Below are 26,923 nucleotides of genomic sequence, written 5' to 3' on the forward strand. Positions count from 1 at the left end.
TATCAGAGTGCATGTTTCTTGGCTCTGCTCCCGATTCCAGTTTCCCTGCTAACTCATACCCTAGGAGGCAGCAGGTGATGGCTCAAGTAGTTGGATTCCTGGCCCCCAAGTGGGAGATCTGGACCCTGTTCCCAGCTCCCAGCTTTAGCCTGGCCTGCCTGTGGCCATTACAGGCATCCGGGGAGTGCTAGAGAAGATGAGAGCTGTCTCTTAGTAAACAAATTTTTAAAAATTTGTACATATGAGAAACTATAGAGAAAACCACAAGGTAGAATCCAGCAGTATACATGTCAGGATTCAAGAAAAACTATATATAAATAAATTTTAAAAAGTCAAATCAGAGACCATTTACTTTTCTTTTCTTTTTTTTTTTTTTTTTTTGACAGGCAGAGTGGACAGTGAGAGAGAGAGACAGAGAGAAAGGTCTTCCTTTGCCGTTGGTTCACCCTCCAATGGCCGCCGCGGCCAGCGTGCTGAGGCCGGCGCACCACACTGATCTGAAGGCAGGAGCCAGGTGCTTCTCCTGGTCTCCCATGCGGATGCAGGGCCCAAGGACTTGGGCCATCCTCCACTGCACTCCCGGGCCATAGCAGAGAGCTGGCCTGGAAAAGGGGCAACCGGGACAGAATCCGGCGCCCCAACCAGGACTAGAACCTGGTGTGCTGGCGCCGCTAGGCGGAGGATTAGCCTATTGAGCCGCGGTGCCGGCCAAGAAACCATTTACTTTTAAAATTGAAAGCAAAAAGCCGGAACACAAATTACCTTTTCAAAATTTGCTTTAAAATCAAATACTTGGGGCTGTCATTGTGGCACAGTTGGGTTAAGCTGCTGCCTGCAATGCTGGCACCCCATATGAGTGTCGGTTTGAGTCCTGGTTGCTCTACTTCCAATCCGGCTCCCTGCTAATGTGCCTGGGAAAGCAGCAGAGGATGGTCCAAGTACTTAGGCCCCTGCCACTCACAAAAGAAACTCAAAAAGAGTTCTAGACTTCTGGCTTCAGCCTTGTCCAGCCCTGGCCATTGCAGCCTTTTTGGAAATGAATCAACAGATGGAAGATCTCTGTCTTTGCCTCTAAGTCTGCCTTTCATTTGTTTATTTTTTTTAATCCTTATTTTTTCATCTTTTAACTCTGCCTTTCAAATAAATAAATCTTTAAAAATAAAGTATTTCCACATTGTAAGCACAAAAAAAAGCTTCTCAAACACTTTAATGATACAATTAATGGAATTATATACTACTCAAAGCTCCAAAAGGTCAGTCAGTGTAGCATTTCAAACATTTCCAGAAGTGCTTTTCATAGCCATAGCTACATTTGGTTTTGGAGAAACCAATGTGGAAATCAATATATACTGAATGCATTTTAACATGTGCTTATATTAAGGTGTCCAACTTTAGCTTACACCTGGCAGGATGGAGTATATTATTTTGAAGTCAGACATTGAGAAACAAAGCCCCTGCAGTAAAAAGCAAGGGTCATAAAAGCAGAAAAAAAAAGGTCAGATCAGGCTGCGGCCCTTCTCATTTTGTAACAGACATCTGAGAGTTTACCAATAGTACAGTCAAGACATTAAGCTTCATGTTCCAAATGGCCTCTTGCTGAGGTCTGTGATGGGCAAAAATGTAAATTACTTTTATTGTACAGAAAAAAAGGGGGCCATTTTGCTAACTTACCCTCTTCCATGTGTGCTCCTGCTATTAGGTGAAGTAGCAAGCTCTACCACTCTATCAACCATAAAACTTCCCTCTGTATCAATAAAACTGCTTCACCTGCTACTCCTCCAAAACATTCTGATAGCTGCACATCCACTGCCAGCTGCATGCTGTTAAGACAATTACATCAAATCACCAAATCTTTATCATGATAACCAAACTCCAGATAATTATTATTTAGTATTGCTAAAATAAATGAATGAAAATATTTTTATACTCTCCAGAGTAACAGACAGCTGTTTCTCCATGGCCCCAGATATACTCATATATGAATATGCTTGGATTAAGGTGGAGATATGCCTATAAAAGCACAATTATGGACTTTTTAATGGTTTTTACAGCTTCTGTTCTTTTCTTATTATACATTAATTTACTTTCAAACAATTGACTTTCAACTATATTTTAAGAAGTGAATAAAGTAAAAGACTGCACATTTATCCTAATGACCATACTACAAAGTTTCAAGGAAATATTTCCTGTAAGATAATTACATCAATTTATCAAGATGGGGCACTGAAGTAACACAAATGGTAAACTGGTTTTCGCTTGAAACACTCACACAGGAGTCTCCCAATAGTAAACCCACAGAACAACTGTCTTAATCAATGTTTATTAAGCCCACCCTTCAGAGGGGAACATTTTATTTTACCATAATTGTGTTTTTCCAACACCTGGTGCACCACAAATTTCTGTTGTTTTCATTAAGGGTATTCCACCCCCAAGAATATTACCTACTGCTGAACAGAAGGTAATTATGAAGCTCTGGGTGTGCTCCTGTTCAAGAAGTACCAATGCTGTACACTTCTTGCCTGACTCAGATGTACCAGCATATCTTGGTTTATTTGTAGGACATTCTCTTCTTATAATTTGCAGAGTTTCTAAGGCTTCCTCTTTAGATATCCCAACTTCTGAAATGAAAATAAGAAAAAAATACTGACTTCAGAAATTTAAAACAGTCTAACACATAATGGGTTTCACTAATCTTGATTTTTAGATAACACTGATGCTATGAATAGAGTACAAAGAAACCGTAAAAATCTAACATCTTGGACCAGTGTTGAGAAGTAGCTGGTTAATGCCTGTGATGGCATTCCACATGGATGCCAGTTCAAGTCCCAGTTGCTGCACTTCTGATCCAGCTTCCAGCTAATGCAGCTGGGAAAGCAGTGAGAGATGGCCCAGGTGCTTGGGCCCCTGCATCCTTGTGGGAGACCTAGAAGAAGCTCCTGGCTCTTGGCTTTAGCCTGGCCCAGCCTCGGTCATGGTAATCATTCAGGGAGTGAACCAGTGGATGGAAGATTTTTTTTTTTCTCTCTCTCTCTTTCTTTCTCTAATTCCACCTTTCAAAGAAATAAATCTTGAAAAAAAGTAACATCTTAACTATCTACTATTAACTTTTTACTTCTTCATTTTAATAAAGGCATCTGTTTTATTAGTCATCACATAAATATTTATTACCTCAGAAACAAAATTAAAAGAAGTTATAGCTGAGTATCCACAAAAGCATCTCAGAAGTAGAAACAGGTAGGTATTTGGCACGGCGGTTAAGAGACCTGCGTTCCAGTTCAGAGTGCCTGGTTTCAAGTCTGGGCTCTACTCCCTATTCCAGCTTCTGATTAGTGTGCACCCTTGGAAGTGGTGGTGATGGCTTAAGTACTTGGGTCCTTGCCACCCTCATGGAAGACCTAGACTGAGTTCCTAGTCCTTGTTTCAGCCTGACCCAGGCCCTGCTATTGAGGGTATTTGGGGAGTGAACCAGAAGATGGAAGCCCTCTGTCTCTCTGCCTTTCAAATAAAATGAAAATAAAGGACATAGAAGTAAATTGTACTTTCACTGTCTCTTATGAAGCCACCACTATCTTGCTCTCATAAAATATACATATGCTTTTTCAAACAAGGATGAATGACTTCTTTAACTTCCTAAAACAAAGTATAACTTTAAGAAGTACATGTCAGGGCCAGTGCTGTGGCGTGGCAGATGAAGTTGCCACCTGCAGTGCCGGCATCCCCTACAGACAGATGCCTGTTCAAGTCCCGGCTACTACACTTCTGGTCCAGCTCTCTGCTATAGCCTGGGAAAGCAGTAGAAGATGGCCAGGTCCTTGGTCCCCTGTGCCCTCATAGGAGACCTGGAAGAAGGTCCTGGCTCCTGGCTTCAGATCAGTGCAGCTCCGGCCATTGTGGCCAGCACCAGTGGATAGAGGACCTCTCTGTCTCTCTCTCCCTCTCTGCCCCTCCTTCTCTCTCCGTGTAACTCTGACTTTCAAATAAATAAATAAATCTTTTAAAAAAAAATACATGTCAGCATTGTGGCAGGCAAAACTGCCTGCAATGCCAGCATCCCACATGGGTGCCAGTTCAAGACCCAGCTGCTCCACTTCTGATCTAGCTCCCTGATAATGGCTTAGGAAAGCCATTTGGGGAGTGAACCAGCAGATAGTACGTGCTCTCTTTCTCTCTCTTTCTGTAACTCTGCCTTTCAAAAAAAAAAGTAGTGTGGCTAGCAGTGTAGAAGATATTTAAATTCCCTTCAGAAAAACAGACAGTGTTCAGGTAATCTGGACAAAACTGGGACACATCTCCTGCGGTCAGAGCAGTTCCTTCTATTTTGAAGGTACAAAGCGTATTTCAGTCACTTCCATTTAAGAGTCCCGTCTTGGGGCCAATGCTGTGGCCTAGCAGGTAAAGCTGCCACCTACAGTGCTGGCATCTGCATGGGCGCTGGTTCAAGCCCCAAATGCTCCACTTCCAATCCAGCTCTCTGCTATGGCCTGGGAAAGCAATGAAAGATGGCTCAACTGCTTGGGCCCCTGCAACCACGTAGGAGATGTGGAAGAAGCTCAGCTCTGGCCTTTGTGGCCTACTGGGGAGTGATCCAGTGGATGGAAGACTTCTCTTTCTCTCTCCTTTCTCCCTCTGCCTCTCTGTAACTCTGCCTTTCAAATAAATAAATAAATCTTTAAAAAAAAGGGCAGGGAGTTGGAGCAGCAGAGCATTAAGGACTTAAACTTGTGTTCTAACAATGCAAGCAGTGGCTCAACCCACTGTGTCACAACACTGTGCCTCCCTGCCTTGTATTATTCAAAAGAACTTTTCATGGAAACATTGATATAAAAATTTCATTTCATGGCGGGGGCTGACATCGTGACACAGCAGGTTAAGCCTCCACCTACGATGCCAACATCCTATAAGTGCACTGGGTTAATCCAGGCTGCTCCACTTCTGATCTAGCTCCAGCTCCCTGCTAATGAACCTGGGAAAGCAGCGGAAGACAGCCAAAGTGTTCAGGTCCTTACCACCCACTTGAAGACCAGGATGGAATTCCAGGCTCCTGGCTTTGGCAAGGCCCAGCCCCAGCCATTGCAGCCATTTGGAGAGTGAACCAGCAGATAGAAGATCTCTGTCTCTCCCTTTCTCTCTGTAACTCAAAAAAAATTTTTTTAAATAAACTCCTAAATCACTCCAAACTTTTAATGAGAACAATTATTCAATGCACAAATTTTTTTTAAAGATTTTATTCATTTTTATTTGAGAGGTAGAGTTACAGACAGTGAGAGGGAGAGACAGAAAGGCCTTCCTTCTGAGGTTCACTCCCTGAATAGCTGCAACGGCTGGAGCTGCACCAATCCAAAGCCAGGAGCCAGGCGCTCCTTCCAGGTCTCCCACATTGGTGCAGGGGCCCAAGGACCTGGCCCATCTTCTACTGCATTCCCAGGCCATAGCAGAGATCTGGATTGGAAGTGGAGCAGCTGGGACCAGAACTGGTGCCCATATGGGATACCAGCGCCGCAGGCAAAGGATTAACCTACTGTGCCACGACGCCGGCCCCAATGCACAAATATTTTTAACATTATATTTATTCTCCTCAACTACACGGTTTCATTTCTATTTGACAATGTGGCCTGAAAACAGAAAAGATGCTACAGAAACAAACAATGGTGAGTCTGGCATCATGTCAGTTTGATAAATCAGTGACTGACTTAAGTATATGAACTATAATTTTGGTAGTAAGAAAAGGTAACAGTGGGGCCAGAGTGGTAACATAGCAGGTTAAGCCACCACCTGAGACACCTGCATCCCAAATTGGAGTCCCTGAGTTTGAGTGCAGCTCAGCTTCCAATTCTGCTTCCTGCTTATGCACATCTTGGGAGGTGGCCAGTGATGGCTCACGTACTTGGGCCCCTGCCACCCACATAAGAGATTCAGACTGAATCCAGGTTACTGACTTCAGCCTGGCCCAGTCCTGACTGACGAAAGTGTTTGAGGAGTGAACCAATAGTTGGAATAACTTACTTTAAAAAAAAATTATTTTTCACCAGCGCTGCAGCTCACTTGGCTAATCCTCTGCCTGTGGTGCTGGTACCCCAGGTTCTAGTCCCGGTTGCTCTTCTTCCAGTCCAGCTCTCTGCTGTGGCCCAGGAAGGCAGTAGAGGATGGCCCAAGTGCTTGGGCCCTGCACCTGCACGGGAGACCAAGAGGAAACACCTGGCTCCTGGCTTCAGTTCGACTCAGCTCGTTGGCCGTAGCAGCCATTTGGGGGGGTGAACCAATGGAAGGAAGACCTTTCTCTCTCTCTCTCTCTCTCACTGTCTGACTCTGCCTGTCAAAAAAATTTTTTTTTTACTTGAAAGAGTTAGAAAGAAATCTGTCTGCTGGTTCACTCCCAAAATGGCCACAACAGCTGGGGCTGTGACAGACCAAAGCCAGGAGCTTCATTTGGTCTCCCATGTGGGTGCAGGGGTCCAAACACTTGGGCCATCTTCCACTGCTTTCCCAGGCACATTAGCAGGGGGCTAAATTGTTAAGTGGAGTAGCCAGGTCTGGAACTGGTGACCATATAGAATGCTGGCATCTCAAGCTGTGGCCTAACCTGCTATGCCACAATGCCAGCCTCCTCTCTTTTTCAAATAAAGTTGATGCCCAAGAAAAAGCACGTTTAAGTCAGATTGTTCACATTGTAAATCCTGACTGCACCACTTACTATGTTAAATTTTTGTACCTCACATTTTTTTCTTTTGTAAAATAAAAATGAAAACAATGCATGTAAAAATCTTGGTAAGGGGCCAGCACTGTGGCACAGTAGGTTAAAGCATCCACCTGCAGCACCAGCATCCCATATGGGCACTGGTTCTAGTCCCAGCTGCTCCTTTTCCAATCTCTCTGCTACGGCCTGGGAAGGCAGCAGAGGATGGCCCAGGTGCTTAGGCCCCTGCACCCACAGGAGAGACCCAAAAGAGGCTCCAGGCTTCAGATCAGCCCAGCTCCGGCCATTGTGGCCATTTGGGGAGTAAATCAGCGGATGGAAGACCTCTCTGTGTCTCCTTCTCTCTGTAACTCTGCCTCTCAAGTAAGTAAACATTAAAAAAAAAAAAGGCTTGATAAATACCAATGTCATCCAAAACAATCAATAATTGCTAGTAATTATTACTGGGTCTCTCATTTCTTCTTCGGAAACCCTATTTATTGAAAGAAAAAGAGCCCATCAAACTTTAGGGGACACAGTCTGTGGGATGACTACTTAAATAGTTAAGGTTGGGTCTACAAGTTATTGTTCAGTGGTAAACTGAAACCTTATCTCCCACTGTTAAGGGCATTAGCTTAAAGCCTGTTTCATCTTCTTCCATGGAGATGCGCAGGTCTGGGCATCCCATATTGCAATATGCACAGCCAGAGCATTACAGGATGCAGTGGTTCCCTCCAATACATACAACCACGGCGCTCAGAATGTAAGGTTTTAGTCTTTTCAGTGAATTACACAAGGGGTGTCTTCTTTCTACTTCTTTTCTCACTCAGTGGCTCCACCTACACGAATCCTACATGTCTCAAAGAATTCTCATCCTTGGAATTTTGGAGCGGAGAATAAGATTCGCTAGTCTTGGGCCAGCAGGCGGCTCAACAGGCTAATCCTTCGCCTAGCGGCGCCAGCACACCAGATTCTAGTCCCGGTCCGGGCGCCGGATTCTGTCCCGGCTGCCCCTCTTCCAGGCCAGCTCTCTGCTGTGGTCCGGGAGTGCAGTGGAGGATGGCCCAAGTGCTTGGGCCCTGCACCCCATGGCAGACCAGGAGAAGCACCTGGCTCCTGCTTTTGGATCAGCGTGGTGCGCCGGCCGTGGCGGCCATTGAAGGGTGAACCAAGGGCAAAGGAAGACCTTTCTGTCTGTCTCTCTCACTGTCCACTCTGCCTGTCAAAAAAAAAAAAAAAAAAAAAAAAGGATTAGGTAGTCTTTCTAGTTTCCCGTTCTGTCTCCACTAGTTCCTAACCTAGTTATGAAAAGTCATTTAACCTCTTCAAAACAAGAGACCGGCTCTCTCATCTGCATATTGCACAAAATCCTAGTAAAAGCGTTCTTTTGGGCATGAGAGAATCCTCAACTCATCCAGGAGGCGCTAAGACAAAGAAAGCAGCCACAATTCGTGTGACCATTCAGACAACTGTTAAGCGGAGTCAAGAAAGTGTTTCTGGGCCTAAACGTGGCCATGAGGGGCGACGGGACGTGGCGGCGGAGCCTGGGCTGCATCAGCCTTGCAGGTGGGAGCACCCCGCCGCGGGCGGCTCCGACAGCCAGCGGCCAGCGCGTCGCCACCTCAGCAGTTACCTTTGCTGAGCTCCGAAGGCTTCACTTCCAGGAGCTCCTCAGCCGTCTGGAAGCCCGCAGTCACCAGCTTCACGCGCACCGCCGGCGACAGCGGAAAACTCGCTAAACCCCGCTGCATTTCAAAACACGGCCCCTCCGCGCGCGCAGGGTGGGGCTATACTTCGGACCGCAGAAACTCGCGCCCAGAGACGGGCGTGCGTGTGACGTCACACGCAACGCGCGGAGGGGGCGGGTCTGCGGCCTGGCCGCTTGCGGGTCTGGCCTTCGCGGCCATGTGAAGATCTGCCAACGTTCGCATCCGCGGCATTTCCACTGCGATTCCTCCAAATCTCGTGTGTGGTTTCCTAATCAGACGTATATTATGACTTAAAAATGGATTTAGACCGTAGGGTGGACAGCCAGGCCCAGTGGGCTCTGCACACATTTCCTCGCCTTCGCCCTGGCCTGTCTCATGGAAGGCTGGGTCATTTTATAGAAATGATCTCCCCGAATGGGAGCAGTGGGAAAATGAGGGTACACTGACCGGTAACTGGACGTTTGGAATGGAAAGTCCAGGAAACAGCCATAGAAAGACTAACCAGTGTGCCGTTAGGGTGCAAGTCTCTTGGCTCTCCTCACCAGCCGTCCACACCCCCAGCCTGCCCCCCAGACTTCCCGCCCTCGCAAAGGATTGTGGGCCAGCCCCCCACCGCCGCTGGGGGAAACGCTCGGCGTCCGGGCGCGTCACCCACCCGCGGACACCTTCCCGCGAGTCGGGCCTGGCGTTTGGGGGTTTCTGAGACCGTCAGAGCTTCACGGCCTGCCTAGTTCAAGAAGATAGCTGGAAAAGTAAGCACGTAAGAGCCCGGGGTTTCTGGGGTTCTGAGAGGGAGGGGCTGGCCTGTGCTGGAACGCTCCTGTTCTGTGAGAGTTGGGAAGGGGTGTTCAAGCTGTGGAAATGGCCACTTGGAAAACACAGAACTCCAGGGAAAATGGAAGGAAATTTGAAAAATGCCTTGTAAGGGTCTCTCCTTGTCCAGGAAGCACGGCTGGCTTTTTTAGTGGAGTAACCTGTACCCTACTTGTTGCCTGGATTCCTCACCCTGACTTTGCTGTCGGCTTAAAGGACCTCCTGAAATATTATAAATCAGAGCCCTTCAAGTTCTCAGGAGCTAAAGAAGGAACCAGCTTATGCGGAGCACATGAACAAATCCCATACATGTAAATGCTCATAGGCATTCCGCCGGAACAGAGCTCGGGCCTCAAGGCCCAGAACAGTTTTTCTCAAAGCCAAAATTCAAACCTAGTACCGTTTTTTATTACCCCGAGCTGCCTCCAGACGTTGAGCCCCTCCTAAGGGGCGCGGCGGGGCAGAGGCAGGGGGACTGACGGCAGGAGAGCCTGCTCAGTTTGTACCCAGTGTAGGAGACCCCAGAAAGGCTGCCAGACTGCTCCAAACGTGGCTTGGCGCTCAGAACATTGCTGTACTTCTAATATGATCTATGCCTGGGCACTCGCTGGGCATTACTTAAGTGTTGTCCTCCAGGAAATTCATGCTTATGCAACCTGGTTCCTGGGTGAAGAAAAGATGGTGTTACCACATTCAGCGATAGCTCTTCTGTTAGCTTGGTCATGCTCAGTGGAATTGGTCATATTTAGAATTTTATTTCATCAGCAGTGGAGACTTAAGAAACTTGTGGATTCTGCCATCAGCTATACAGTTAGGTGCTAATAACATTCTCTGGTCCTTGAGTTGCCTGTACCGACTACCATGTCCAAGATAATCCTTAAAGTTTCTTTGATGCAGTTTACTCAGCTTTCAAACTGACATCCAGGTTTATGAAGCTAGGCACCTGAAACTAAGCAAAACTAGGGGATAAATATGGAATGTGCACCATCCTGTATTGTCAGTTTTCTCCAAATTTCTTTAGAGAGGGAAGGGTTGAATTATTTAACTGGTGAGTCATTTAAAACGTTGTCTGTTAAGTAAGCATTAAGGTACTGTGGCGTAAAATGTAAACATTAAAAGTTTTCAGATAGTCATAAGCTGGATAATTTAGCTGCTCAGAAATGTTTTTATTGTCTTTTTTTTTTAAGATTTATTTTGGCTGGCACTGCAGCTCAATAGGCTAATCCTCCACCTGCAGCACCAGCACGCTGGGTTCTAGTCCCAGTCGGGGCACCAGATTCTGTCCCGGTTGCTCCTCTTCCTGTCCAGCTCTCTGCTGTGGTCCGGGAGTGCAGTGGAGGATGGCCTAAGTCCTTGGGCCCTGTACCCACATGGGAGATCAGGAGAAGCACCTGGCTCCTGGCTTTGGATCAGTGCAGTGCGCCGGCCACAGCGCACCAGCCACAGCGGCCACTGTGGGGTGAACCAATGGCAAAGGAAGACTTTTCTCTCTGTCTCTCTCTCTCACTGTCCACTGTGCCTGTCAAAAAAAAAAAGATTTATTTTATTTATTTGAAAGACAGAGTTACAGAGAAAGGTAGAGACAGAGAGAGAGGTCTTCCATCTGCTGGTTCACCACCCAATTGGCTGCAATGGCCGTAGCTGCGCCAATGCAAAGCTAGGAGTCAGGAGCTTCCTCCGGGTCCCCCACGTGGGTGTAGGGACTCAAGGACTTGAACCATTTTTCTACTGCTTTCCCAGGCCATAGCAGAGAGCTGGATCGGAAGAGCAGCCAGGGCTAGAATCAGCACCCATATGGGTTGCTTGCACCACAGGTGGTAAATTGACCTATACTGCACCACAGTGCCTGCCCTCTGACTCTGTCTTTTCAGTTAGCATATTAATGTCCATTTGCATCCATTTTATCACAAATCTCAGGATTTCAATTTTGTGGCTGATTCATATTATTTTATGTATATATAAAATTTGCTTTATCCACACTTCAGTTTATGGACATCTTTTCTATTGTAGATTTGGCTGCTAGGAACTTGGGAATAACTCTTTATTTTTAATAGAACATTTTTATTGAATATAAATTTCAGAAGTATAACTTCTGGATTATAGTGGTTCTTCCCCCCATAACCACCCTCCCATCCACAAACCATCCCATCTCCTAAATGGAACCATAATGTGTGGAATGTCTCTGAAAACCCTATAAAAACCCTGACCCTTGACTTCTCGGGGCTGCTCTGTTCCTGTGTGTTCAGAGAGCCCCAGCATGCTGGATCAACAAACCCCTTGCTGATTGCATGAGAGTGTCTCTTGGAGTCGTTCCTTGGGCTGCGGATGCTTCTCGACCCTAACACTGACTGCTCTGTTCCCCATCCAGCTTCCTGCTAATGCACCAGGGAAAGCAGCAGATGATGACCCAAGGACTTGGGTCCCTGCCACTTATGTGTAAGACCTGGATGGAGTTCCTGTTTCATGGCTTTGGCCTGGCCCAGACCTGGCTGTTTCAGCCATTTGGGGTGGGAACCAGCAAATGGAAGATCTCTCTCCCTCTCTCTCTCTCTCTCTCTGTCTTTCAAATAAATAAATCTTTAAAAGAAAAAACAACCTCCACTGCAGGTGTTTGGTCTAGCAGTTAAGATGTTCATTAGGACACTGGTGTTCCAACTGAAGTTAAATGAATTCTAGTCCTGACTCTGCTCCCAATTCCAGTTTCTTGATAATGTACACCCCAGGAGGCAGCAGGTTATGGCTCAAGTGGCATGGTCCTTGCCATCCATGTGGGCGATCTGAACTACTTCCCAGCTCCCAGCTATTGCAGACATTTGGGAAGTGAACCAGCAGTGAGAGCACACACACTCCCTCTGGCTTTATGTGTCTCTGCTTCTCAAGTAAAAAAGTAAAATAATTTTTTAAACATTTATTTTTCATTTATTTTAAAGACAGAGTTACAGAGAGTGGTAGAGACAGAGAGAGAGGTCTTCCATCCACTAGCTCACTCCCCAAATGGCCACAACAGCCGAAGCTGAGCTGAGCTGATCTGAGCTAGGAATCAGGAGCCCCTTCTGGGTCTCCCACGTGGGCGCAGGGGCACAAGCACTTGGGCCATCTTTCACTGCCTTCCCAGGTGTATCATCAAGGAGCTGGATCAGAAATGGGGCAGTCGGGACTTGAAACCAGCACCCATATGGGATGATAGCACTGCAGGCTGGGGCATCAAGATGAGCCACAGGATTGACCCCAGGTAATTTTTTTTTTAATTAAGAAAACTCATTTCTTACTGTCTCGATTCCTCGCAACCACCATTATGTTTCAATGACTTTGATTACACTTGATACCTCATATAAGTGGAATGTATAGAATCCATCCTTTTTGTGATTGGGCTTATTTGACTTAACATAATATCTTCAAGGTTCATCTATCTTATAGTGTGTGTCAGAATTTCTCTTTAAGTCTTAATTATAGGGGCTGGTGCTGTGGTGTAGTAGTCTAAGCCTCTGCTTGAGGCACTGGCATCCCATATGGACACCAGTTCGTGTCCCAGCTGCTCCTCTTCTGATCCAGCTCTCTGCTATGGCCTGAGAAATCAATAAAAGATGGTCCAAGTGCTTGTGCCACTGTGCCTACATGGGAGATCCGGAAGAAGCTGCTGGCTTCTGGCTTCGGATCAGCCCAGCTCTGGCCTTTGAGTCCATTTGGGGAGTGAACCAGCAGATGGAAGACCTTTCTGTCTCTACCACTCTCTGACTGTAACTCTACCTCTCAAATAAAAAATAAATAAAATATTTAAAAACAAAATAAGAATGCACAAATCTGAAACTGGCATTTGGGATTTAAGAATTGTTGGTGATTATTACCAGTATAGGTCATATGTATGACTTTTTCCCCTTATTCAAATAGTTTGCAACCAGATTTTGAGATAACTTGTTTCACATAAAAGTATTTATAGATTTTCTTTCTTTATAGGCATAAAACACACATATAATACTTATTTACAGAAGAAAATATATAAAAATCGAACTGATAGTCTGTTGGAAAAAAAGTCTTGAGTAGTAATTTTCCCCTACATCACAAAATCCCCTTCCCCCTGCCCCATTTTTTTTCTTACTATTTTGGACACTTCTGTGTTCTTGGTTATTGCGTGTTAATCTTTAATTACGATTGAGAGAGAGAGACAGAGAGAGAGAGTTATAAACAGTGAGAGAGAGAGAGAGAGAAAGGTTCACTCCCCTAATGGCCGCTATGGCCAGCACTGCACCAATCCGAAGCCAGGAGCCAGGTGCTTCCTTCCAGTCTCCCATGCGGGTGCAGGGCCCAAGCAGTTGGGCCATCCTCCAGTGCACTCCCGGGCCACAGCAGAGAGCTGGACTGGAAGAGGAGCAACCGGGACTAGTACCCGGCGCCCCAGCCGGGATTAGAACCCCGGGGTGCCGGAGCCACAGGTGGAGGATTAGCCAAGTGAGCCACAGCGCTGGCCTAATTACAATTATTTTTAAGATAGCAGTAATTTCTTCCCGTTTTAAAGATACAAAAGTGGCTACTATATTTTGAAAAAGAGACTACAAGAAGAAATCTTTTATGTAAGAATTAGGAAATAGGGTGGTTCTAGTAATGTTGCAGAGACAATTAAAGAATACATCTGTTCAACTTAGAAACTCAAATTCTAATGTACTGTGAGGAATGAATGGAAAGGGTTGAGAATTATGATAATGTTATTAGGTGGGCCTGGAATATGTGAATTCTTAGCCATTGTCTGAGACAGGAGTGTGGGGAGCAACTCGGACTAGATTGTTACTCGAATTAAGATTTATTCTATGCATCTGCTCTCCCACAATATGGCGCTGGGAGAGGAGGAAACAGCTTCTACACAGCTGCCTCCAGTTCAACCAATAAACAGCAGGACCTGCTCCTGATTGGAGGAGAGCAGCGTACTCGGCGTGTGGGTAGCAGAGTTGGGATTGGTGGAAGAGGACTATAAAGGAGGAGAGAGACAACATGCACCAGGAACATCTAAGAGGAACACCTGAGGAACATCTGAGCAGCCCCCGAGAGAGCCGGCCGGCGGTGTGCCACTCCCCCGCGGAAGTGGGGAAAGTGGCAGGGGGAACCGCCCTTCCACGGAGGTGGAAGGGACGGTAGCCAACCCGGGAAGGGCCGAGCAGACAAAAGAACAACGCAGGGTCCTGTGTCGTTCCTCCACGAAGACGGGGAGCGACAAGGAGGAGTGACATTGGTCACAAAGGTGTTTTCCAGTGATGATGGTCATCTGTCCCACTGTGGGCCTCAAGTGGGGAACTCAGTTCTTCCCTGTTTTTTTCCCTTCAAAATTAGAATTAGCATTTGTATAACTCATCTTTCAAGTGAAGATGATCATTTGTTTCCTGTTTGAAAGGGAGCAGGCTGCACATAAGCCTGAAGTTTTGTACTGACTTGACATATATTGAACAATACATGCTGTGAATTGTCAAATTTAGTTTTTCCAGATTTCATCTTTTCAGATTTGCTCATTCAGGTTACATGGACAACAGCTGGGTGAACTGTGTCAGAAATCACAGTGATACCAATATTGACAAATCTTTGAAGGCAAAAGTTTATGTAGGTTTATCTTTAAGTTTTAGTTCGGTAGCATCAGCCAGTATACTAGGAAAAGGACGCTGAATGAGCTCAGCAAAAGGGGTGTGGAATATGTAGATTAAGTGCAGTGGCTGCCAGTCTTTTGCACTCTAGGTTCATATTTCCTAAGATTTTTGGCATAACCACAAATAGAAATACTGATGTTTTATTACTGCAGTTTGAATTTTTTATTGAAAAATGAGAAACGTTGCTAGATTGCATGATAAAAATGACCTTAACTTTGAAGTGGTTTGAATATGAGGGTGAGATACCAAGCAATCCCCTTAGCTCATACTTACTTGGCAGGGGGAGATGTTGTCCTCACGAAGGTGGTCTTCCCAGGATGCGGCTCATCCATTGTGCTCCAATGTGCTGAGCCCTGTGATTTCCCCAAATGTGAGAAACCTGGCTGCATAATCTGTGCAAGTGGGGGGCTGCGGTCGCGCTTTTCCCTGGCTTTTGTTGCTCAAAGGGAAAACATAATAGTCTTAGGTTTTTGCGGGTTTTTTTGTGGTTAATTTTCTCTGGATGCGTTTGTACAGTTCTATCTAGCTTCCTTGCTTTGGCTTAATCCTAAGCTTTGGTAGTATCATGTTTTTGAAGGACATCTGAAATGTCTTCCATCCCGGATTCATGCTATAATGGCTGGCCCAGAGCTTGGGCGATCTCAATCCTAGAGCCAGGAACTTCTGAATCTTTTATGTTGGGTGCGGGGTACCGAGCCCTTAGGCTATTTTCCACTGCTTTCTCCGACTGTTAACTGGATCGAAAGTAGAACGGCTGAAGTTCCGACCGGTAGCCTCAGATTCGTCGGGCACTTATGACGTCACCAAAAGGGGCTGAGCTATGTATATGAGCGCTATGTCTTCTGGTCTTGTCCACACTCTACATAGATTTCTTGGGTTTTTGAAAGCATTTCAGTATACAAAATGTTATTTTTTGGCTGTTAAAATTTCGGAGAAACCTCTATGTCACAAGTGATGGTCTGGAACTTTGTAAATGCAGTGACCCTATCTGCAGAGTGTATGGAATCTGAGGGTAATATGTCAAGCAGTTCTTAACACTCATATTTACTTGGCAGAGAGAGGTACCGTGATCACGAACGTGTTTTACCATATCTGGCTTTCCCTGTGCCTCAGTGCTTTCACCTCTCTATCATTCCTTTATTATATATGGCATAATTTTAGTTCGTTTCCAGTTGAAAGTTTTCTTATTTTTCTCATTTGAAAATAGGATGATAAGCAAAAGTTTATCATAACCCATTAAAGAAATTAGGGGTGTAGTAGATTATGTGGAGAATTATAAGAAATGGCTAGTAGACATGTAAATATTAGGAAATAGAATCATTTACTTGTAAAATGATTTCAAAAATTCATTTTCCAAGTAGTCTTGCTATTTCAAAGAAATATATTGGTTTAAGGTATTGATCGTATTTCCTGTGAACTTTGCTTATGAATGTTTTAAAGGTTTTTTTTTAATTTTTTATGGTGAGTGCTTTAGGATTTTTTGCATAAATTGACATATTATTTTGGTTTAGGATCTTTAAGATGGAGAGCACACCTTCACTGACACCCTTTCAAAGATTAGGACAGATACAAAATGGGGGAGGGAGGAATGTTATTACCTACAGGTTTAGGAGGTACATACTATGCTTGAAGGTCACACAAGAGGTTCGTCACTGGGAGAAAGGATCTGAAAGACAAACATAGATCCAAGTCTTTGTTGTGGTCCAAGGCATTACTCAAGGAGATTCCCCATGGAGCATTCTTTTTGGTGGGTTTAAAGTAAGTAGGCATGAGCTTCAGGAAGTCCTCCTATGACAGAAGTGACCAGTACAGCTCACTTGTGAAGTCCATGCAGGGTGCTGGCAGTGAAATAGTCTGTATAATGTCTCTGTCTCTGCCTCTCTGTAACTCTGCTTTTCAAATAAATATTTAAAAAAAAAAAGAAAAGAGACACCCCAAAATGAAGGTCTCAAAATTAAAGTTTGGTCCAACCTTCTGCCGTACTGTGTCACTGCGGCTGATTCTTCCCCAAGGCAAGCAATGGAAACTAGAATCCCTCTTCCCCAAAGTGGGTTAGAGAAACCAGAGCCTCTTTTCTGCAAAGCCAGCCATAAAACCCAAAAGTATTGCTCCTAACTTTTCCCCACTTCGCTGTGTAAGGGTTGCCCAAAGGGTGCCAGCACTGTGGCCTAGAGGGTTAAGCTGCCTCTGCAATGCTGGCATCCCATCTGGGTGCCAGTTTGAGTCCTGGCTGCTCCGCTTCTGGTCCAGCTCCCTTCTAATGAGCCCCTGCACCTGCCTGGGAGACCCAGATGAAGCTCCTGGCTTCAGCCTGTTGCTGCCATTTCCGGGGGCGGGGGGGAGGAAAGACGAACCGGCATATGGAAGATATCTATCTCCTTCCCTCCTCCTCCCTCTAATTCTTTCAAATAAAAAAAAAGTTGGCCATAAAGAAACTATGTTTGATTGATTGTCTTAAGACCCCCATTGTATTCCAGGAAGGGTCCTGTCCCCTACCCTGAAGGAAGAGAGGGGAAGAATCTGGACAGGCCTTGCTGTTTCCCCACTCACTCTATTATTATCATCATATCCTTTTTATCCAATCATATTTCTGTTCAGCTGTCCAAGCTTCACTGAACCTAAGCATATAAATGGATAGTTTACCTTGGGTCTTTAAAGCCTCTCCCATCACATAAAACCATGATCAAATACATTTGTTAAGGCTTTTCTACTGTTATTCTGTCCATTCACAGTTTGAGTCCCTGCTTCTTGGTGCTTCCCATAAAGCTCCCTGCTAAGACACCTTGGAAGGCAGAGGAGGATGGCCAGGTACTTGGGTTCCTGCTACATGTGTGATAGACATGGATGGCTTTCCTGGCTCGTAGCTTCAGCCTGGCCTAGACCCAGCTGTTGCAGGCATTTGGGGGAATGAAACAACAGATAGAAGATCTCTCTTTCTGTCACTCTGCCTTTCAAGTAAATAAATAAATCTTTACAAAGAAAAAAGTATCACATGCCATTACACTGTTTACAACCTTCGTCTTTAGGGAAAGAGGAAGGACTGATTGTGAATGCGGAAAGTGAGTCCCAGGGCTGACGTCATCTGTGGAGGCGGGTGATATGTAGATGAAGAATTGCAGTGCAGACTGGGAAAGGGTGCTTCTTCCATGCTTGTATGTCTCAGAGTGTAATTTGGGGAATTTTCAAAGGCTGCTGATTTTTCATAGGTTTCAGAGTGTTTTGATTAATTTCACATCATTATATGCGGCTTTTAGCCGAACATTTATGTGGAGACCATATGTAAACAGTGCTGTGTACAGCAGGCTATGACAGACCTCAGGACTCAACAACTCATACTTACCTGGCAGGGGAGATACCATGATCATGAAGGTCTTCTTCCCAGGGTGAGGCTCATCCATTGCACTTAGGATATGCTGACCCCTGCAATTTCCCCAAATGTGGGAAACTTGACTGCATAATTTGTGGTAGTGGGGAACTGTGTTCGCGCTCTCCCCTGTTTTCTTTGGTCTGAAGAAAAGTTTTCAGTACTGTAAAGGTTAGTCATTGTGAGGGAAGTTGTGCCTTTGAATGAAGCTCTTACAGCAGCTAACTGCTCTTGTGAAGGGGTGTTTTTTAGACATAAGGGCCATTTTATGTAATTTGGTTGAGAAGTTTATAGGTATTGTGCTGGTTTGGTGTAGAGCATTGTCTGCTGAGGTCTCTTTTTTTTTTTTTTTTTTTTTTTTTTTGCCTTGTGACTGAGGTGATTTTCCTCAGCATGGGCATCCATCTGGATCATATTGCTATTTTGAGAAAAGAGCAATTAGGTTTCTTGTGCTGGTTCTCTAGATTGATTTGAATTCTGAAACAGCCAGGGTATGCTATTCTCTTGAACAGTGATTTTTCTCTAAATCCAACCAATTGCATTGTAGTTTTGGGTCACTATTTGTTAGTCCTTTCTACTTAAGCATTTAACAGGGGCTGTGCCTTGTCTACTGCATTAAAGCCTCTGGCATTCCATATGGGTGCCAGTTCGAATCCTGGCTGCTACACTTCTGCTCCAGCTCCCTGCTTATGGCCTGCCCAGCACCAGCCATTGTGTCCATTTGGGGAGTGAACCAGTGGATGGGAGATGTTTTTCTCTGTAACTCTACCTCTCAAATAAAAAAAAAATTAAGATTTATTTATTTATTTCAAAGAGTTACAAAGAGAGAGGAGAGGCAGAGAAAGAGAGAAAGAGAGAGGTCTTCCATCCTCTGGTTTACTACCCAGTTGGCTGCAACGGCCAGAGCTGCGCTGATCCAAAGTCAGGAGGCAGGAGCTTATTCCAAGTCTTCCACTCAGGTGCAGGGGCACAAGGACTTGGGCCATCTTCTACTGCTTTCCCAGGCCATAGCAAAGAGCTGGATTGGAAGAAGAGCAACTGGGACTAGAACCGACATCCATAGGGGATACCAGCGCTTCAGACCAGGGCTTTAACCCGCTGCACTACAGCACTGGCCTCCAGCTTTGGTTCTAATTCCAGCTTCCTGCTGTTACAGAACACTCCCAAGATGGGTTGGAGGAATTGCCACATACTATTGCTTTCTATTTTGGTCCATTCAGTACTAAAGAGAATCATTTACAATCCATTATCTGTTCTGCAAATGCAGTGGACTTTGTCCCAGGTCATTGTATGTTTCTCCAGGCCCACTGAATTTCTCTAAAAATCATTCACTGTCTCCCTAAAAATTGTTCTCATTGGCTCTTCTTTCCCTACCTTATGAAAAAGCATTGTAAGCTCCCGATTTGTTTGGGTAGTGGGTAACTGCACTGTAATCACCACTAAACACATAATAGATCTATGTATCTTCTCCTGTGTAATCTGTTTGTCGTCATTGCATTCCAGGGGAAGCTTTTCCTTTTATTCCTGTATTTATTAGCATGCAGAGACATGAGATAACAAAGTATGAGGCTCAAAGAAAGGGCTCAGAAGATTGAAGCTCAAATAGCATTTTGAGCTACAGAAATAGGAGCTTGAGGTTTCCTGGGTGGGTAGGTGGTAAAGCATGTCATAGAAGTGTGAGGGACTACTGAACAAAGGTGGTCCTATGCAGATAATGTCTCCCAGGTAACACTCACCTGAAGGTCACCTGCAATACTCTTTGTCAGGGCCAAATGCCAGATCCCCAATCTCTTGTGAAAAGATCTTTCCCAGACAAATAGATACAAAAGCCTTCGTTGCACCCACTGTTTACTAACATATATAGATGTGAGTTTACTTTTACAAAAGGACTACTTTTTTAGTGTCATTCTTGTGTCTGCAGTGCCTCAGAATAGCCACCTGGAAATAAACTCAAGTATACTTTAGGATTTCCTCTTCTGATCTCCCTCAATATGCAAGTGTTTGGCATGACTGTACAAAATACATCCCCACAGATTTTCAAGACTTCCCTTTGGGAGTAATGCCACTGTCATTGAGAAATGTTTAAATGTGGAGAAGTTTTGAAACACCTGGGTAGAAGAAATTAAAAACATGTGTAAAGAGAAGCAGGTAAAGCTGGCGCCTGCGGTGCCGGCATCCCATATGGCGCTGGTTTTAGTCCTGGCTGCTCCTCTTCCGATCCAGCTCTCTGCTAAGGCCTGGGAAAGCAGTAGAAGATGGCCCAAGTGCTTGGGGCCCTGCACCCATGTGGGAGACTCAGAAGAAACTCCTAGCTCCTGCCTTTGGATCAGCGCAGCTCCGGCCATTGCGGCCAATTGGGGAGTGAACCAGTGGATGGAAGACCTCTCTCTCTACCTCTGCCTCTCTGTAACTCTGCCTTTAAATAAGTAAATAAATCAAGGAAGGAAGGAAGGAAGGAAGGAAGGAAGGAGAAGAGAAGAGAAGAGAAGAGAAGAGAAGAGAAGAGAAGAGAAGAGAAGAGAAGAGAAGAGAAGAGAAGAGAAGAGAAGAGAAGAGAAGAGAAAAGAAAGAAAAAGAGAGGCAGAGTGATAGTGGTGAGGAAATACAGAGATCTCCATCTGTTGGTTTACTCCCCAAATGGCCATCACTTCACGGTCAGTGCTGGGCCAGCTAGGAATTCCATTCAGGTCTCCCATGTGAGTGGCTGGGGCCATCTTTCACAGCCCTTCCAGGCACATTAGTACTGGCCCCAAATAAATCTTTCTTTAAAAATATATAAAAAGCCTAACCGGGGCCCAGCATTGTGGTATAGTGGGTAAAGCTTCTGCCTGGGACACCAGGATCCCCCATAAGTGCCGATTCCAGTCTGGCTGCTCCACTTCCAATCCTGCTCCCTGCTAATGGGCTCGAGAAAGCAGTGGAAGATGGCCCAACTACTTGGACCCCTGCACCCATTTGGGAGTTCCAGATGAAGCTCCTGGCTTCTGCCTGGCCTGCCCTTGCCATTGCAGCCATTTGGGGGAATGAACCAACGGATGCATGATCTATCACCTTCTCTCTCTCTGTGTCTTTCCAATAAGTAAATATATCTTTATTATAAAAAGTAAAAAGCAACCAATCATTACTCACCTGAAAACTCTTCTGTGTCTCCCTTTTGCCATAAAGTCTGAGTTTTCACTTAACTGCTGAGCCAGCCTAAGCTCTAGATGCACTTGACTCCTAATGTAGTTCTAGCTTGCTCCATTGGCTTTTTCCATTGCAGACATTCATTCACTGCACAATCTCTCTCTCCCAAGCTTTGGGCCTGCTGCACTCCAAAACTGAAGCTCTCCCTTCCTTTTTCCTCACACCTTTCAGGTTGACATTCTCTTAATTGACAAAGAAAAGATGTTTATGTTTATTGTATATAGCATATTGTTTAGAAATATGAATACATTATGGAACAACTAAATTGAACTAATTAACATATGTGTTACCTGGCATACTTATCACTTGTTTGTGGTGAAAACACTTAAAATCACTGTCAGGGTGGGCATTTGGCCTAGCAGATAAGCTTTTAAGCTAGGGGTGCCAGCATCCCATATTAGACTACCTGGGTTTGAGTCCCAGGTTCAGCTTCTGAGTTCAGCCTCCTGCTAATGTACATCCTGGTAGGGAGCAAGTGATGGCTTGGGTACTATGTCCCTCCCACCCACTCATGTGGGAGACCTCGATTGAGCTTCCAGCTCCCAACTTCTGACCTGGCCTGGCCCCAGCTGTCATGGGCATTCAGCAGGTGAACCAGAGAATATGAGCTCTATCTAAAAAAGATTGACCAGGGGTCAGCATTGTGATACAGTGGGTTAAACTGCTGTCTACAACACTGGCATACCACATTGGAGCAATAGTTCAAGTCCCAGCTGCTCTGCTTCCAATTCAGTTGCCTGCTGATGCTCCTGGGAAAACAGCAGAGGATGGCCCATGTACTTAGGCCCACCACTGCTGCAGCCATTTGGGGAGTGAACTGGCAGATCAAAGATCTCTGTCTCTCCCTCTCTCTCTGTCACTCTGTCTTTCAAATAAATACATCTTAAAGACAGATTAGCAAAAAAAAAAAATTACTCTCAGGAATTTTCAAGATAGCAATAGATATTAAGTATAGTCACAATATTGAACTGTATAGGTCTCTTGAACTTACTCCTCCTTAAAAGTCAGCATTTTGGGGCCGGCGCCGTGGCTCACTAGGCTAATCCTCTGCCTTGTGGTGCCGGCACACCGGGTTCTAGTCCCGGTCGGGGCGCCGGATTCTGTCCCGGTTGCCCTTCTTCCAGGCCAGCTCTCTGCTGTGGCCAGGGAGTGCAGTGGAGGATGGCCCAAGTCCTTGGGCCCTGCACCCCATGGGAGACCAGGAAAAGCACCTGGCTCCTGGCTCCTGCCATCGGATCAGCACGGTGCGCCGGCCGCAGAGCGCCGGCCACGGCAGCCATTGGAGGGTGAACCAACGGCAAAGGAAGACCTTTCTCTCTCTCTCTCACTGTCCACTCTGCCTGTCAAAAAATTAAAAAAAAAAAAGTCAGCATTTTACTAAATGCCAAAGGAGGACAAAAGGAAACAAAGAAAATAGAGTAAATTTATAAATACAGGCTCTGCTTGAAGGGACACACCTAGAAACTAAACAAGTAAATAAATTGCATCTGATGTGACTAGGCCAATGCACTCAAATGCAGGATGCTTTCTCCTAGACATTTCTGTTTTTCTCTGTGAGCAGGGCTCTTCATTCTTTTCTGAGTAATGAATGAAGGTCTCCATCCAGTAGTTTATCTTTTTGGAGTTTGTCCAAACTTGGAGAGCCTCTCCTTAAAATCTTTATCCCTGGCCAGCGCCATGGCTCACTAGGCTGATCCTCTGCCTGCAGTGCTGGTACTCCAGGTTCTAGTCCCTGTCAGAGCGCTGGATTCTGTCCCAGTTGCTCCTCTTCCAGTCCAGCTCTCTGCTGTGGCCTGGGAAGGCAGTGGAGGATGGCCCAAGTGCCTGGGCCTTGCACCCACATGGGAGACCAGGAGAAGCACCTGGCTCCTGGCTTCAGATCAGCGCAGCGCGCCGACTGTAGCAGCCATTTGGGTTGGTGAACCAACAGAAGGAAGACCTTTCTCTCTGTCTCTCTCTCACTAACTCTGCCTGTCCAAAAAAAAAAAAAAAACAACAAAAAAAAACTTTATCCCTTTGTCTCTAAGTTCCTTCCCTCCCTCCTTCCCATCCTTCCTTGTTTAGCAGTTATTTTTGTTTGAAAGGCAGAGAGACAGAGACTGACAGAGATCCATTGTTCATCTGCTGGTTCTCCTCCCAAATACCTGCCAACAGACAGGGCTGGGCCAGGCCAAAACTAGGAGCCTGGATTTCCAGCTGGGAACACAACTCCTGAGCTATCACTACCTCCCAGGGTGCACATCATCAGGAAGCTGGAATTGGGAGTGGAGCTGGGACTCGAGGGTGGCTTTGTCCGGGCCCATTCCTGGTCGTTGTGTGCATTTGGGGATTGAACCAAAAGATGAGAGCTGTCAAAAGGGGGGGGGGAGAAGGCAAAGGGTTTTTAAAGTCTGGCAAGCAATTAAGTTTTGTCATGCTTCAGGGTTCTTTATTTGTGAAACAAATAAAAAAAAAAAGATTCTAACTCCCACCTGAGTTACAAAGATAACATGTAAAGTGGGGTGCATAGTAAGCACTCAGTAGTGGATGGTGGCTGTTAGTATTGGTTTGTTTTCAGGTTTTCATTGGGTTGCCAGATTCACAAGTTATAATTATGTGTTACAGTTTAGGCTGTTGCTTTGCTACTTTATTTGGTTTAATTATCACAAGTACTTCTCCAAGGTCAGTGATGCCTATTTTCCAAACAGGTTCAGTGGCTAGAACCTTGTCTAGAGTTGTCCAGTGTGAACACTGAGTTGCAGTCCAGATGTTGGGTTCCAGAACCCCTACTCTGCAGTACATACACCCAGCTAGCACGCCCGGTTCCTCGCTTGCAACAGAGATGGTCTGCTTGGAGCGTCAGTGTACTGGGAAGGCATGAAGTTGCCTCGGGAATAAAATCCTATCCATGCCCGTTTGCTAAAGTTGAGCTCTCAGCTGTCTACCTGAAGGTCTTTGGCTACGCGAAAAGCTGGGGGAAGGCTGCCTTTTTGTCAGAAAAATAACCCGGTTTCACGTTCCTCAGCGCGGGCAGGAGGAGCAGCTAAACGGGATAAAGGGCGCGGTCCGCCGAGAGGAAGCCGCTGGCGTGCGCCCAGCGGGGCTGGGCCTGCGTATGACGTGACTCCAGGAGGTGGAGTATGTAGATTAAAGACTCCGAGCGATTTCGGAAGCGCGTTCCCTGAAGACATAGTCATATCATCTTTATCACAAGTACTAAGCTATAGTGTGAAAATCTCTTTTCTTTTGGTTGGTAATTCGCAGGTAAAGCCCCCAGAGTCGTTTCAGGAACGACCCGAACTGTACAGTGTGTATGCATCACTGGGCCCATGCTGGGGGCACCTGCAACTCATACTTACCTGGCAGGGGGGTATGCCACAATCACGAAGGTAGTTTTTCCAGGATGAGGCTTATGCATTGCACTCCCGATGCGCTGATTTCTCCAATTTCCCCAGATGTGGGAAACTCAGCTGTGTGGCTTCTGGTAGTGGGGGACTGCGTTCGCATTTTCTCCTTGTGTTGGTGTTTGAATAGTAGATTTCAGTATCCTTTGTTTGTCACGACTTTTGTTTGTTATTGGTTCTTGGCTCTCTGTGTGGACGTGGTCTGGGTATTGCATGGGGGTGCAGGAGTCCAAGTATCTTCTGCTATTTTCCTAGAGCTGGATGAGAAAGGGAGCAGATGGGACTCCAACTGCCATCCATTTGGCCAGTGCTGTAGGCTGTGTTTTTAACCTACTGCGGCATAGCACAGGCCTCTAGGCAATTGATAATGCACAGGAATTATTTTTCATAGTTTTGAAAGCTGAAAAGTCCAAGGTAAGGGGCGTGGTGTGGGGTGAGGGCGTGAGGGGGTGAGGGGGTGAGGGCCTTTCTCTCTCTTTTTTTAAAACTTTTATTTAATAAATTTCCAGAGTACAGCTTTTGGATTACAGTGGCTTTCCCCCACCATAACTTCCCTCCCACCCACCCACCCTTTTTTTTTAAGATTTATTTTTATTTATTTGAGAGTTACAGAGAGAGAGGAGGCAGAGAGAGAGGTCTTCCATCTGTTGGTTCACTCCCCAATTTGTCGCATCGCCCAGATCTGTGCAGATCCAAAGCCAGGAGCCAGGAGCTTCTTCCAGGTCTCCCACGTGAGTGCATGGGCCCAAGGACTTGGGCCATCTTCTATTGCTATCCCAGGCCATAGCAGAGAGCTGGATAGGAATTGGAGCAGCTGGGACTCAAACCGGTGCTCATATGGGATGCTGGCGCTGCAGGCCAGGGCATTAACCCACTGCACCACAGCGCTGCCCCGAGGGCCTTTTTTCTGCATCACTGCAGGATGAGAGGCAGCAGGAGTGGGAGGTGGAGAAGTACAGGGACAGTGGGAGGTGCAAAATGGGCCCTGAACTGATCCATTTATAGGGAACCTATTCCTATGAATGAATTAAAAAAAAAAAAAAACTTGTTCCCTCAACAATAACAGCATTCATTCCATTCATGAGGAGGGAGTAAACATAACCTAAGTAGCTCTTAAAGGTCCCAACTTCCAGTAGCTTCACATTGGTGATCAAGTTTCCAATACATGAACTTTGGGGGACACATTCAAATCATAGCAGTAGGTACAACACTTGATTTTGTATGAATGATAGTCAAGTATAGTTTCAAAGTGTACAAAGTAAAATGTCTGTGCATGGTTATTGTGTACAGTAATAGCTAGCAACTACAGAGAACTCCTGGTGTGCCAGGCACTATTCTAAGGACACTACACATATTAGCTCACTTGAAACGCTCAACAACCATCTGGTTATTTTAAGCTGCATTTTACAGATGAAGACGTGGAAGTGTATCAGTGTTGGATAATTTCTCTAAGGTAACAGGGAAGTAACAGAGCCAGAACTTCAGAGTCTGAAGTATGAACTTAACTACTACTTAATACTGTCCTCTCTCTCTCTCTCTCTCTCTCTCTCTCTATATATATATATATATATATATATATATATATATATACTTGAGCCATCATCTGCTGCCTCCCAGGGTACGTATTAGCAGGAAGTGGAATAGCCAGGACTCAAACCAGGTGCTGTGATATGGGATGCTGGCATCCCAAACAGCAACTCAACTGCTGTGCCACGTATCTACCCCCAATCTTAAATATATAATGACTGCATATTTGTGTTCTAACATTTCAAAGTCAATAGTTTCCAAAATTTAAAAAATAATTAAAAATTAAACAATTAGATAAAATGGGAGAAAGCAGATAAACAAAAATAAAAATTATCTTAATGACACAATGTTAAATTCTTCTTTTTTTTTTTTAGAATTTATCCATTTATTTGAAAGGCAGTTACAGGCTGGCGCCACAGCTCAATAAGCTAATCCTCCACCTGCAGCACTGGCACACCCGGTTCTAGTTCTGGTCAGGGCGCCGGATTCTGTCCCGGTTGCCCCTCTTCCAGGCCAGCTCTCTGCTGTGGTCCGGGAGTGCAGTGGAGGATGGCCCGAGTCCTTGGGCCCTGCACCCCATGGGAGACCAGGAGAAGCACCTGGCTCCTGGCTTCGTATCAGTGTGATGCACCAGCCCCAGC

The 26,923-nt window shown here is 45.6% G+C and overlaps 1 protein-coding gene, 1 long non-coding RNA gene and 3 other non-coding genes across 7 annotated transcripts in view; 4 read left to right on the top strand and 1 right to left on the bottom strand.

Annotated features, from left to right (window-relative positions):
* Nucleotides 1-2,006: 2,006 nt before the first annotated feature.
* On the bottom strand, nucleotides 2,007-8,457 carry LOC127486391 (DNA repair protein RAD51 homolog 3-like; the record flags this gene model as incomplete). Its single annotated transcript, XM_051830240.2, has 2 exons — nucleotides 2,007-2,618; nucleotides 8,307-8,457. Coding segments are annotated over 2 exons (414 nt in total), but the record flags the coding sequence as incomplete, so codon positions are not given.
* Nucleotides 8,458-8,523: 66 nt separating this feature from the next.
* LOC127486383 (uncharacterized) overlaps nucleotides 8,524-26,923 on the top strand; it is a 36,750-nt gene continuing 18,350 nt past the window's right edge. For 2 of the 3 annotated variants that reach the window (XR_011385813.1, XR_007913106.2), the window contains exon 1: nucleotides 8,524-9,134. This is a non-coding gene — a long non-coding RNA (uncharacterized lncRNA). Of the gene's footprint in view, nucleotides 9,143-26,923 lie in introns of all 3 variants that reach the window. The other variant, XR_011385814.1, reaches the window with a different exon arrangement.
* LOC127486394 (U1 spliceosomal RNA) lies at nucleotides 15,088-15,251 on the top strand. Its single transcript, XR_007913115.2, has one exon. It is a non-coding gene; the product is annotated as a U1 spliceosomal RNA (small nuclear RNA).
* On the top strand, nucleotides 18,155-18,318 carry LOC127489000 (U1 spliceosomal RNA). Its single transcript, XR_007916903.2, has one exon. It is a non-coding gene; the product is annotated as a U1 spliceosomal RNA (small nuclear RNA).
* LOC127486348 (U1 spliceosomal RNA) lies at nucleotides 24,703-24,867 on the top strand. Its single transcript, XR_011385820.1, has one exon. It is a non-coding gene; the product is annotated as a U1 spliceosomal RNA (small nuclear RNA).

The sequence above is a fragment of the Oryctolagus cuniculus genome, unplaced genomic scaffold (genome assembly GCF_964237555.1).
Source record: "Oryctolagus cuniculus unplaced genomic scaffold, mOryCun1.1 SCAFFOLD_55, whole genome shotgun sequence".
Classification (NCBI taxonomy): domain Eukaryota; kingdom Metazoa; phylum Chordata; class Mammalia; order Lagomorpha; family Leporidae; genus Oryctolagus; species Oryctolagus cuniculus.